General features: G+C 37.7%; 3 protein-coding genes across 3 annotated transcripts; 1 reads left to right on the top strand and 2 right to left on the bottom strand.

Moving 5' to 3' along the window:
• Window positions 1-1,373: 1,373 nt before the first annotated feature.
• Window positions 1,374-2,804, bottom strand: LOC143634211 (UPF0481 protein At3g47200-like). Its single transcript, XM_077102363.1, has one exon. The coding sequence runs from the start codon at window positions 2,802-2,804 to the stop codon at window positions 1,374-1,376; it is 1,431 nt and encodes a 476-aa protein (XP_076958478.1).
• A 2,925-nt stretch (window positions 2,805-5,729) lies between these two features.
• On the bottom strand, window positions 5,730-7,193 carry LOC143634153 (UPF0481 protein At3g47200-like). The gene has a single exon (XM_077102311.1). It carries the CDS (start codon window positions 7,164-7,166, stop codon window positions 5,739-5,741), a length of 1,428 nt encoding a protein of 475 aa, XP_076958426.1. The 5' UTR covers window positions 7,167-7,193; the 3' UTR covers window positions 5,730-5,738.
• Window positions 7,194-8,985: 1,792 nt separating this feature from the next.
• On the top strand, window positions 8,986-9,504 carry LOC143634210 (uncharacterized). The gene has a single exon (XM_077102362.1). It carries the CDS (start codon window positions 8,986-8,988, stop codon window positions 9,502-9,504), a length of 519 nt encoding a protein of 172 aa, XP_076958477.1.
• The last annotated feature ends 5,034 nt before the right edge of the window (window positions 9,505-14,538 follow it).

Genomic DNA, 14,538 nt, shown 5'->3' with positions numbered 1-14,538 from the left:
TTTAAAATATAAATAAAAGTAAAATTTTAAGATAATAAGTTTATGCACCAATAATATTATATGGAAATCATATTATAAAAAATATATATTTTTGAAAGAAACTCTTTTTTCTATAAAATTTGTATCAAAATGTTCGTAAATTTTTTTTAAAAAAGTGTGTTTTTAGTTTCATTCAGAAAATAAATTAATTTAAGTTATTAATTAGCAAAGATCAATTTATATGATAAACTAATTGTTAAATAAAAAAAGGTAAAAGAAAAAGAAATAACCACCAATAATTAGTTGTCATATGGCATAGAAAAATTGATTGCAAAGTGGTTCACCAGAGAACCGTTCATAAAGAAATACAAACTAAATTTTTTTTTTTTCACATGGAAACCCAACCTACCATTAGTTTGCCAATGAGACTACTCTAGGCCCTTGGTGAGAACATCAACAAGCTCTGCAACATTTGGACTTTAATGAAATCTGATAGTCTATTTTTGTACCATATTCAGGAAGATGAAACACATGATTCATGAAAAACCAAAATAGTTTAAAATTTGTCAATACCATAATGTTACTAACTTAATTTATATATAAAGTTAGTCCATCGAGTTTCACATGACTTACAAAAAGTTTCTAACCCAAAATCATGCGTCCCTTACATTTTAACATATCTGGCCCAATTAACCTAACTTACTTAATATTTAAATTAACTTCCAATAAGCTTTTTGTCCCAACATTCAATGAGTTAATCAGGTTTGGTATTCGGGTTTCAAGCAAATCTGTTATGATTATTCAGGTTTTAGATGTTTAAACGTCTAACCAAACCCGAGCCTAATAATAACAATCGTTTTAACTGGTTGCCGAGTATTTGAGAAACGGGTCGTTACGGAAAGATCTGGTTAATTAACAAGTCAGTACTTGAAATTGTATCAGTTATTTTAAATTTGTGATCCTTATATATGTGAACTTCCAATTTTATAATCTTTATTTAACTCATTTTTACCAACTACATCATAGACCATGATTGCCTTCTTAAGTAGTGTTTCCTCAGAATCGATCTATTTAAGTTAGCAGTTCTAGTAAAAAAAGATCTATTAATTAAGTTATGTATACTTTTGCATTTTGACAAATAATAGTTGCATGATCCCGAAAACATCATAAAATAATAACATATTTCCAATCATAGCATAACTACACACATACACAATATAGCAAGCACACTTTTGTTTCATAGTAGTAACATAGTTGGCCTAATGGTTACACCATGTACTAATATGATCTTATTCAAGAATAAACCAAGCATAATAGGACTTGCAACACTCAAATCAAACACAACACACCAAAAGATGCAAAAGATACAATAGCAACCATCAACTCTTAGACGCTTATAAGTGATGATTTATCTTCAGAAACATGCAAAGATCATCGCATGTGCCTTTGGGACTCCATCTAGTGTAATAAGCTTGAACACCACCAAAAAAAAGACCTGTCAAAGCTCCAAGAAGTGCAAGAATTGTCCACGGGCTCCTGAGATATTCAGTCTTAAGTTCGTATATAACTGTGTTCCTCCAACTTTTACAATGAGCTAGTATCTTTGTTTTAGCATCCAAATATGCATTATTATTTGGAGCTAGATCGATGGCTAGTTCTCTGAACAATTTTACGACTTCCTTATCACTCCCTAACGAGTTTTCAAGCACCTCAGCTTTTCGAAGAAGCTTAACGTCATCAGGGTGATCAATCAGAGAATCAAGAAGACATACGTACGAAGCAACCCATGCATCATTTAAGCGCGAGAGCATTTCATAGGATGTTAAGTTTAATAACATGGGTTTGGTGGACTTATTCACAGTTATTGGAGGTAGTTCTAGATTCGCTGAAAACCACCACCTGCGTTGAACGAACTCAATGTAAGCCAAAGACATACTGTCACTTGGCCCAAAATCAATCCCTGCATCCACAAGGTCGTTAACATTGTACGTGTAAAATTTTGTTGGAACTATTGAATCAGTTGTGGGAGTGTTATCTTTGGGTACTTTTTTGGTAAGATTTTGATGAAGAAGATTGAGAAGATGATCGGGTGGTGATAATTCTTCAAATCCGGTACTGTCCATTCTTAACACCGGTGGTTTCCCATCATTTTGGAAACAATTAAGTACTGATTCTAACCATGTTCTTTTCGGCTTCACGGGTGCCAAAATGGTGCCATCGATGAATTCTTTAAACTTATTCATAAGTTTCTCTTCCATCAAGTTCATCACCTCTGTTACAACTATGTAAGGAATTTGGTTTTCCAACAAGAACAAATCTTGATGAACAAAGGCAATCTCGTGTCTTTTTAACTCTGGACAATCTTCAGGCTTCTTACCGAAAATGTATTTAGCGTAGTACAAAATAAAACAAGAATCCAACACCATCATCTTCGTGAATTCCATATCACTAAACTCGCTTGCCAAGTCTTCTTCGTAAAAGCTTCTTAGTTCTTTTATCATTTCTTGTTCACCAAGCTTATCGTACAAATTTCTAAGTTTCTCCTTGCTGCCTTTAAGGAGCCTCACTGTGAAATCAGGCTTGAGTTTCTCGACCAACTGGAGTTTTGGTTTCCCAAAATGGTATGGACCAATGGAGACAACCTTTGGAACATAGTATTTCTTGTAGTTGGGTGTCTCTTTCACCATTTCTGTGACTCTGGGGATTCGTACGATTGAAATCAGTTGGGGTGTGGCACTGGGATTGAGATTGAAAATAGAGTTAATATGTTTGTCAAGAGTGTTGTCATCATTGGCCAGGGTTTGGATTGCCCCTGATGCAGACATTTTTTGATTTCAAGGTTTAGGATTGGTGATTATGGGATCATAAACAATTGCTCACTTATGATATCGGTACAAGTATGATATATAGGTACTTTGTAGAGAATCTGAAACTTTACTACTTTAGCCGGTTTAGCCTTGTCTACAAATGAAGTTAAGAATATTATAATGGACAGTATTCCTAACTTATTTTATATTGTATATATAAAGTTACTCCACGAGTTTCACATTTAATATAGTAAGGTATTTAATTTTTATATTTTGAGATCATTATTTACTTATGCAACAGCATTGAATTAGTAGGGTTGGGTTGGTAACTGGTTTGGGTCAAATTGGTTTTGTGATACCGAAACGGTTTGGGCAAGGCCGGTCCTAGGGTAGGGCGAACCAGGCGGTCGGCCGAGGCACGTAATTTTGGAGGGCCAAAATTTTTATATATATTAAAAATATTTGTATAAAATCGGTATGGATTTTAATCATTTTAAATATATTTGTTTCAAAACTTTTTTTTATACATAATACATTTAAGTTATTGTGCACAAACTAAATTTAAAAACCTAAAAAAGAAAATAACGTTAATTATCAATTAAAAAAATTAGCTTATATATTTCATTATTTATTAAGACATACGGGCCTTTTATTTAGGATCGACCGATGCACTTAAATTCTTAGAGATCGCACTGGGTCTGGGTTTACCAGGTTTGGAACCGGACCCAAACCGATATTGGGTTTATCCATCTCCAGCTAAAACTCCTTTTTCTAGTAATGCTGAATTGCTTATTGCCTCCATATATATAACTCTGTCAACATGGACCAATTAGTCAAGACAACCGAACTAGTCAAAATTTTGTCAATACTATAACATTCCTAAACGTATATTAAAGTTAGTCCATCGAGTTTCACATGACTTATAAAAGGTTTCTAATCCTAAATCACACGTCCCTTACATTTTAATACGTCTGGCCCAAATAACATAACTACAATTATAATCTTAATGAACAAAGACAGTCTCATTGTTTTTAAACTCTTTTTAAGTTCAAACTTTGCCGTAAAATACCGAAACAATTTAATTCATAAGATGAAACACATTTTTTCAAATATAACATAAACGGGTTAGTACGCGAACATGTTCAACCCTTCCCTGCTTATACTAAACCCACGTAGGGGAGTTAATCGGGTTTTGGGTAAATTGGCCACGGCTATTCAGATTTAGATGTCTAAAAGTCTAACCGAAACCCGAGCCTAATTACGAATTTTATTTGGTTTGTTCGGATAAGGGTTCGAATGTTCGATACAGGAAAGATCTAGTTGGGCGGATCAATTCTTCGAGTACGGTTAAAGTCGACATGCCTAAACCCAAGTCTGCGAATTTCATGTAAGGCTTGATTCCCTTTACAAACTTTCTTACATTTCTTCGTATTTTAAAGGTATTTAAGACATTTAACTAGTAACTTAAAATTGCATCACTCACGTACGACAAAATAACAACTCCTGCATTTTTACCAACTGCATCATGGTCAGATTGTCTTCTTAAGTAATGATTCATCAGAATCTATTTAAGTTAGCAGTTCCAATAAAAAAAATCTATAAACTAATAACATACTTTTCATTTTGACATTTTATAGTTGCATAATTAAAAAAAGGAAAATTGGTTTTTATTGGTCCCAACTATTTCATTTTTGTCGGCGCTGGTCCCAACTTTCATTTTGGCTGGCAACGGTCCCAACTTTAACATTCGTTTCTTCCACCAGTCCGCGACTGACAGAGCACTAACTCCGTTATCTTTTTGCTTATGTGTCATCTGAGTTGTCCAAAAACATCTTACGTGGCGGCCACTGTGGATTATTGATTCATACTTAACTTATACTGTTTATGTATCCATAACCCTAACTCTTCAACGACTCAGGGGTTTTAGACCATCCAAACGCCACCGATTCCACCCAATGCCGTAATCCAAATCCTTCCAATTCCGATCATCCGCCGTCAAACTCCCACAATTCCACCCAATGTCGGAACCCAAACCCTTCCAATTCCATTCCTCCACCGTCAAAATCCCCCAATTTTCCCCTATAAACCACCACCACCACCGTCACCGCCGGCCACCACTTCCTTTTGCCTCAATTACTTCACTAATCAACGATTCCAAACACCATTTCACTCAATTCATCTCTTCAATCAACCAATTCCACTCAATTCCACTAAAACCCCCAAATTCCTCAAACCCTAACTCAGTTTCTTCAGTAATAAACGATTCTAAACATCAATTCAATCAATCCATATCCTCAATTAACAACAAACCACCACCGGTTCTATGTACGGCTTCGTTATCGTTGACTAACGAGAATGCAATAGAAATTATTATGTGGTGAGAGAGAGAATGAACAAGGTGCGGTCAGGTGCGGTGTGGTGGGTGTTTTTGTATATACTAAATTTGAATGCTTGAGAAAATTAGGGAAAGAAAAGGGGAAAGTAATAATCCACAGTGGCCACCACGTAAGATATTTTTTGAAAACTCAGATGACACATAAGCAAAAAGATAACGGAGTTAGTGCTCCGTCAGTCACGGACTGATGGAAGAAACGAATGTTAAAGTTGGGACCGTTGCCAGCCAAAATGAAAGTTGGGACCAGCGCCGATAAAAATGAAATAGTTGGGAGCAATAAAAACCAATTTTCCTTAAAAAAATCATAAATGATAGCATATTTCCAATCATAACATAGCTACAAACATATATATAGCACACTTTTGTTTCATAGTAGCAGCATAGTTGACCTATTGATTACACTATGCACTAATATGATCTTATTTAAAAAGAAACCTAGCAAAACTAGGGAGAACTCAAATCAAACACAACACACCAAAACACAAATAGAACATACATCTCTCAAATTAAACACAACACACCAAAAGACACAATTTGACCCATCGACTTGTAGACACTTATAAGTGATGATTCGTCTTTAGAAACATGCAAAGATCATCGCATGTGCTTTTGGGACTCCATACGGTGTAATAAGTCTGAACAGCACTAAGAAAAAGAGCTGTCAAAGCTCCAAAAAGTGCAAGAATTGTCCACGGGCTCTTGAGATATTCAATCTTAAGTTCGTATATAACTGTGTTCCTCCAACTTTTACAATGAGCTTGTATCTTTGATTTAGCATCCAAATATGCATTATTATTTGGAGCTAGATCGATGGCTAGTTCTCTGAACAATTTTACGACTTCCTTATCACTCCCTAACGAGTTTTCAAGCACCTCAACTTTTCGAAGAAGCTTAACGTCATCAGGGTGATCAATCAGAGAATCAAGAAGACATACGTACGAAGCAACCCATGCATCATTTAAGCGCGAGAGCATTTCATAGGATGTTAAGTTTAATAACATGGGTTTGGTGGACTTATTCACAGTTATTGGAGGTAGTTCTAGATTCGCTGAAAACCACCACCTGCGTTGAACGAACTCAATGTAAGCCAAAGACATACTGTCACTTGGCCCAAAATCAATCCCTGCATCCACAAGGTCGTTAACATTGTACGTGTAAAATTTTGTTGGAACTATTGAATCAGTTGTGGGAGTGTTATCTTTGGGTACTTTTTTGGTAAGATTTTGATGAAGAAGATTGAGAAGATGATCGGGTGGTGATAATTCATCTAATTCGGTGTCCAATCTTGACACCGATGGTTTCCCATCATTTCGGAAACAATTAAGTATTGATACTAACCATGCTTTTTTCGGCTTCACGGGTGCCAAAATGGTGCCATCAATAAAAAGTTTAAACTTATTCAAAAGTTTGTCCCCCATCAAGTTCATCACCTCTGTTAGAACTATGTAAGGAATTTGGTTTTCCAACAAGAACAAATCTTGATGAACAAAGGCAATCTCATGTCTTTTTAACTCCGGACAATCTTCAGGCTTCTTACCGAAAATGTATTTAGCGTAGTACAAAATAAAACAAGAATCCAACACCATCATCTTAGTGAATTCCATATCACTAAACTCGCTTGCCAAGTCTTCTTCGTAAAAGCTTCTTAGTTCTTTTATCATTTCTTGTTCACCAAGCTTATCGTACAAATATCTAAGGATCACCTTGTTGCCTTTAAGGAGCCTCACTGTGAAATCAGGCTTGAGTTTCTCGACCAACTGGAGTTTTGGTTTCCCAAAATGGTATGGACCAATGGAGACAACCTTCGGAACATAGTATTTCTTGTAGTCGTGCATCTCTTTCACCATTTCTGTGACTCTGGGGATTCGTGCGATTGAAATCGGTCGGGGTGTGGCACTGGGATTTAGATTGAAAATAGAGTTAATATGTTTGTCAAGAGTGTTGTTATCAGTGACCAGGGTTTGGATTTCCCCGGAGGCAGACATTTTTGGATTTCAAGGTTTAGGATATAATGGTGATTATGAGATCGGATTGTAAACAAGTGCTCATTATGGTATATTTGGTACAAGGATGATATATTGCTTACTACTTTATCAATTTCTACAAATGAATTTAAGAATATTATAATTCTAATAATTGATATAAAGTTAAGAATAACTTAAAACAAATATAAAGTTACTCCCACGAGTTTCACATGACAAAAAGGGTATCAAATATTTATTTTTGGAAATCAATATTTACATACTTTTAGCATAAATAAAACTAAACTTTATGAAGGATAATTTTTTCAAAAAGTGAGACAAATGAAACATAACCCAACTTTTATTATAACTAATTTCATTACAATTCCAGTATTATCATGTTCTAGTGAATCTTGAAACTTTACTATAAATAAAGTTGAACAATCATGATACGTGACATAAGTTAGCACCAATCAATTTGGAATATTATATTAATGGATAGAACTCTTAATGTTATATAAAGTTAGTGATCCCATGAGGGTCACTTAGCCCAAAATCAATCCCTGCATTCACTAGGTCAGTAACATTGTACATGTCAATTTTTTTTAGAGCAATTGAATTATTTGTGGGAGTGGGAACTTGGGGTATTTTGGTAAGATTCTTATGAAGAAGATTGAGAGATGATTGGGTGATTCATTTAATCCGGTGTCCGTTCTTGACATGGGTGATTTCTCATCATTCAGAAAACAATTAAGTACTAATTCTAACCATTTTATTTTCGGCTTCAGGGGTGCCAAAATGGTGCCTTCGATGAATTGTTTAAACTTATAGAAAAGTTTGTCTCCCATTAAGTTCATCACCTCCGCTAGAACTTTGAAAGGAATTTGGTTTTTCAACAAGAACAAATCTTGATGAACAAAGACAATCTCGTGTCTTTTTTGACAATCTTCAGACTTCTCGCCAAAAATGTATTTAGCGTAGTACAAAATAAAACAAGAATCCAACACCACATCTTAGTGAATTCCATATCACTAAACTCGTTTGTTGAGTCTTCTTCATAAAAGCTTCTTAAATCTTGTAGCATACTTGGTTCACCAAGCTTGTTGTACAAAGCTTTAATGGTCTCCTTATTTTCTTTAAGGAGCTTCATGTTGGAAGTAATTTCCAACTTAATAGATCCGTCACGTGTAGGTGACCGGGTTAGAACTATTGGGCCTATGGAATTCATTAATGATGTAATGGGTTTATGGGGTTACAATTGGGTTTTATATTTGGGCTTTACTTGTTGGTCAAGTTAGGGTCTCCCTATAAATACATAGCCATGTTAGGGTTATGGTATTGTGAGAGAGATTATTGTATTCAAGTTTTGTGCTAGTTTCTTGAGTATAATAATCGTGAAGTTTACCATAAATATTGTGTGCTCGTTTGTGTTTCCGTTATCAATTCGTTTTTGAATTGGTATCAAAGCCTTGTGCTCTTGGTGTTTATCAATTAGTCAGATTGATTATATCGTCAGATTTCAATACCACCGTCACCGAAGGTCCGAAGCCGAAGATCAATTATCCTGCCATCGTTCATGCTTGAAAAGGAATCTTTGGAGTTGAATTAACTTGATTGGTTGATTGGTAATTAATGTCAAAAGGAGGTTAGTCTTTCTTTGCTGCCGTCAAGGAATTCACAAAAGCATAAATAATAATAAAGTTTGGTTTTGTTTTTTTTCCCTTTCGTTTCAACTGAATTCAAGAACCGAAAGGAATAAACATGGTGGTTTAATTCTTTTGTTTTTCTTGGTTCAACAAAGTTTGATTGACTTGGTTTTGTGGTTACGGTTTGACAAAGTACGATGGCTGATAAAGAAACAATGAAGACGAGCGGGAACCCGAATGCTTTCCAAAGTCCCATGCATAAGGTTTGGGCAGTTCAAATGAAGGTATTCTTGAACGTGCATAAGGTTTGGGATACCATTGATCCGGGTGCAACCGACGATGATAAAAACAACATCGCGATTGCATTGATTTATCAGTCGATCCCGGAAGCAACAATCATGCAAGTGGGTAATCTTGATTCGGCCAAGGATATTTGGAACCCGATTAAGACATGTAATCTGGGGGCTGATCGGGTTAAGGAGGCAAGATTGCAAACTCTCATGAACGAGTTTGATGGTATGAGGATGAAAGATACGGAGACCATTGATGAGTTTGTTGCGAAACTCTCGTGTACGGCGTCGAAGGCGGCGAGTTTAGGAGAGATGATCAAGGAAACTAAGATGGCCAAGAAGTTCCTTTCAAGTCTACCCCGAAAGAAGTTTATTCAAATTGTTGCATCCCGAACAAACTTTGGATCTCAAAACTGTTGGGTTTGAAGATGTGGTGGGACGTTTAAAAGCATACGAGGAGTGGATTCGGGAAGAAGACATGCATTCCGAAACCCAAGGTAAGCTTATGTTTCAAAAGTCTGAATCCTCAAGTAGTCGGTACAATGATCGTGAGTCCACTAGTGGAGGACGTGGACGTGGACGTGGAAAAGGGCGAGGACGAGGTGATCGCGGGTCGGGTCAAAACCGCGGTCATCAAGAAAACGCTATGAACTGGGAAAACCGTGAACATAAGGGCAAAACCCGGGACCTCTCAACGGTTCAATGTTATCGATGTGATGAGTTTGGACACTTTGTCCATTAGTGTCCCAACCGAAAACAGAAAGTTCAAGGTGAAGCAAAGTTAGCTGAAGCATCCGAGACAAGGGATCCTTCTCTGTTTATGATGAAGAGTGTTCAAGAAATGGTGTTCTTGAATGAAAAGAAGGTTATACCTGGAAACTACGAGTCCAAAGATGGTAATGAATGGTATTTGGACAACGGTGCGAGTAACCACATGACGGGTAACAAGTCTTTCTTTTCTGAACTTAACAATCATGTCACGGGAAAGGTTAAGTTTGGTGATGACTCTTATGTTGATATAAACGGTAAGGGGTCGATTTTATTTGAGACTAAAAGTGGTGAGCATCGTTTGCTTACAAATGTTTATTTTATACCGAGTCTTCGAAGCAATATTATTAGTCTCGGTCAAGCCTCAGAACACGGGTGTGATATTCATATAAAAGATAACTACCTTACGATGCATGATGGGCAAGGTAGGTTATTGATGAAGGTGACTCGTTCTCCTAATCGGCTATACCGGATACAATTAAAGATTGGTAAACCGGTTTGTTTACTTAGCCGAATTGAAGAAACAAGTTGGTTGTGGCATGCTAGGCTTGGCCACTTGAACTTTGAGTCAATAAAGCTAATGGCTAGGAGGGAGATGGTTGAAGGAATGCATGGCGTTACCCATGAAAACAAGTTATGCGAATCTTGTTTGGTCGGGAAGCAAACGAGGTAATCCTTTCCTAATTCGGCGGCGTTTAGGGCAACTCGAGCTCTAGAACTTGTGCATGGTGATTTGTGTGGGCCGATTACCCCTCCAACAATAGCGGGTAACAGGTACGTGTTTGTTTTAATCGATGATTACTCACGATTTGTTTGGACGTATTTGTTGAAGGCCAAAGATGAGGCGTTTGAAGCTTTCAAGAAGTTTAAGGAATTGGTTGAAAGTGATGTCAGGAAAAAGATCAAGACGTTTCGTACCGACCGAGGTGGTGAGTTTACTTCACATGAGTTCAACCAGTTTTCTGACATGGAAGGCATTCGAAGACATCTAACGGCACCATACACACCTCAACAAAACAGGTTGTTGAAAGACGGAACCGAACCTTATTGGAGATGACACGGAGTATGTTAAAAGCAATGGGTGTTCCAAATTACTTATGGGGTGAGGCAATCCGACATGCAACGTACATCGAGAATCGGATTCCTACTCGTGCCCTAAAGGAGAAAACGCCATACGAGATGCTAAAGCAAAAGAAACCGAATATTGCTCATCTTAAAGTATTTGGTTGTGGCACGTATGCAAAGACAGTGGGCACTCACTTGAAGAAGCTCGACGACCATTCAAGGAGTTTAGTGCATATCGGAGTTGAGACCAGGTCCAAAGCTTACCGGTTGTTTGATCTGAATACACAGAAGGCTGTGATAGCTCGTGATGTGGTTTTTGACGAGAAGAAGACATGGGTTTGGTATAATTCGGGTCAAACCAATGAAGAAACTGAGCTAGCACCTGGTTTATTTTGGGTTGATTGGAATGGGGTTATTAACACCGGAGTTGGGCAAGTTGTAACCGAGTCTATGGGAAACAACAGCATTAGCGACGAAAATTCAGCTTTGTCGCCAAATTCAGCTACAGAATCAGCGACAGCTTCTGTCGCTAATTTAGACAGCGCATCAGACCTTTAGCAACAGATTCTGATACTATAGTCGCTAATTCTAGCAACTCAGCAACCTCTTTAGCGACACCAGCAATAACTGGTTTAGCGACAGCAGCACCTGACGAACCAAAAATTAACCTACGAAGATCTACATGTGTTCCAATCGCACCGGTTAAGTTCAATGATTATGTCCTATGTTCGGAAGTGGTGGAGGACATTGAACTTCTTTTGTTAGAAGAAGGTGAACCAAGGAATTTTGGTGAAGCAAAATCCAAACCGTAGTGGATAAAGGCTATGCAAACGGAACTCGAATACATTAAAAGAAACGACACATGGAAGTTGACCGAGTTACCGAGAGGGGTTAAAGCTATCGGATTGAAGTGGGTTTTCAAGGTGAAAAGAAATGTGGATGGTTCGATTAATAAATATAAAGCAAGACTCATGGCAAAGGGTTATGTGCAACAACCCGGAGTCAATTTTGACGAGGTCTTTGCTCCGGTGGCGAGACTTGAAACCGTACGTATGCTCATTGCCATTGCAGCTACTGAAGGATGGCAATTACATCATTTGGATGTAAAGTCAGCATTTTTACATGAGGAGCTACAAGAAGAGGTCTTTGTTTCTCAACCAGATGGGTTTGTTAAACCCAGGGAGGAAAACAAGGTATACAAGCTAACCAAGGCTTTATACGGTTTAAGACAAGCACCGAGGGCGTAGAATACCAAGCTTGATGGTATTTTAACGGGTTTGAAATTTGTGAGGTGCTCGAAAGAACAAGCGGTGTATCGGAGATTGATTGGAACCGATATTTTTATTGTCGGTGTGTATGTCGATGATTTGGTCGTTACGGGTTCAAACAACAATCACATTAATCAGTTCAAACTTGCGATGTCCAAGAAATTTGAAATGTCTGATTTGGGAATGCTCATTTACTATCTCGGAATCAAAGTCTCACAGTTGGAGAATGAGATTCAAATCCATCAAAGTGCTTACGCCCGATGGTTATTGAAAGAAGTCGGGATGAAGGATTGCTATCCTAAAAGTGTACCCATGGATCCTAATGTGAAATTGTCTAAAGCCGAGGATGATGTTGATGCAGATGCAACGGAGTACCGAAAGTTGGTTGGGTGTCTTCGTTACTTGGTAAACACTCGACCTGATTTGGCGTTTTCGGTTGGCATAGTTAGTAGATATATGCAAACTCCAAAGAAGTCTCACTTGGCAGTAATTAAACAAATTCTTCAGTTTATTCAAGGAACTGTTGGATGGGGGATCAGGTATAAACGAGGTGGATCAAAGGAGTTGATCGGGTACAGCGATAGTAGCCATAACATTGATGAAGATGATGGAAAAAGCACTACTGGTCATGTGTTTTATTATGGGGGAGCCTCGATTTCTTGGTGCTCATAAAAGCAATGCACCGTAGCGCTTTCATCATGCGAGGCAAAATACATGGCGGCGAGTTCAGCTACGGGACAAGCTGAATGGTTAGGTGAACTGTTGGCAGAATTGACCGGAAGGAAATTGCAAAAAGTGGTGTTAATGATTGACACATCGGCGATTTCTTTGGTTAAAAATCATGTTTTATAGTCGGAGCAAGCATATAAAGTCCCGATTTCACTATATACGGGAGTGTGTGGAGCGGAATGAGTTAGCGGTGGAGCACATTAGTGGCAAGGAACAACGAGCTGACATTCTTACTAAAGCACTTGCGAGAATCAAGTTTGACGAGATGAGAAGATTGCTCGGCGTTGAAGATCTCCTAGTTTCGAGTAGGAAATTAGGGGGTGATTGTTGGAAGTAATTTCCAACTTAATAGGCCCGTCACATGTAGGTGACTGGGTTAGATCTATTGGGCCTATGGAATTCATTAATGATGTAATGGGTTTATGGGGTTACAATTGGGCTTTATATTTGGGCTTTACTTGTTGGTCAAGTTAGGGTCTCCCTATAAATACATAGCCATGTTAGGGTTATGGTATTGTGAGAGGGATTATTGTATTCAAGTTTTGTGCTAGTTTCTTGAGTATAATAATACATGAGGTTTACCCTAAATATTGTGTGCTCGTTTGTGTTTCTGTTATCAATTCGTTCTTGACTTCATTGTGAAACCAGGCTTGAGTTTCTCGACTAGCTCGAGTCTTGGATTTCTAAAATGGTATAGACCGCTGGAGACAACCTTCGGAACATAGTATTTCTTGTAGTCGTGCATCTCTTTCACCATTTCCATGACTATGGGGATTCATGCGGTTGAAATCGGTTGGGGAGTGACATTGACATTGGGTTTGAATGTCAAGTCAATATGATTATCAAGAGTGTTGTCTTCATTGACCGGGGTCTGGTTTTCCCTTGACACAAACATTTTTGGATTTTGAGGCTTAGGATTAATGATTATGGGATCATAAACAACCTCTCGATTATGGCATTTGTCGGTCCTCTAAATGGATCTCAAGACTTGACTCGGATTAATCCATGTTGTTGGTTAGCGGAAATCACCAACGACACTCAGACCTCGAATTTTAGTTTGTTTGGTTTATTTGCTTGAAAGAAAGAAGAAGAAGATAGAGAGAGAATAATTCTTTTTATTTCCAAGAGTTGTTTCTCTTGAGTTGTGAAAGAGTTGTGGAGAAATGGGTAAAGCGCCCTTTATATAGGGTCCCCATTTCTCCAAACTTTACATAATAAACCTACAAAATAAACGTACCGAGTACGTACTACACCGACTAAAGCAAAATAAAACGACATATACAATCCTAAAAACAATATAAAAACAATGTTTCGCTTCGCTTAGTGATGCGAAGCGAAACATATCTCTGTTTCGCTTCGCTTGACCTCATGCGAAGCGAAATATATTTCTGTTTCTCTTCGCTTGACCTCATGCGAAGCAAAATATATTTCTGTTTCGCTTCGCATGACCTCATGCGAAGCGAAACATCTATTTCGCTTCGCTTCACCTCATGCGAAGCGAATGGATTGTCTGTTTCGCTTCGCATGACTCCATACGAAGCGAAATAAGGCCTCATGCGAAAAACCAACACTTATCAAAATTTTTCAGAATCTTAAACCTGAAGTTACTGGACTGTTTTTAAACAAATGA

The sequence above is a fragment of the Bidens hawaiensis genome, unplaced genomic scaffold (assembly GCF_021521415.1).
Source record: "Bidens hawaiensis isolate Kalapana, Puna unplaced genomic scaffold, B.hawaiensis_p1.1 tig00007028_1, whole genome shotgun sequence".
NCBI lineage: Eukaryota > Viridiplantae > Streptophyta > Magnoliopsida > Asterales > Asteraceae > Bidens > Bidens hawaiensis.
The sequence above is the reverse complement of the archived record's forward strand: the minus strand, read 5'-3'. Positions and strand labels throughout refer to the sequence as shown.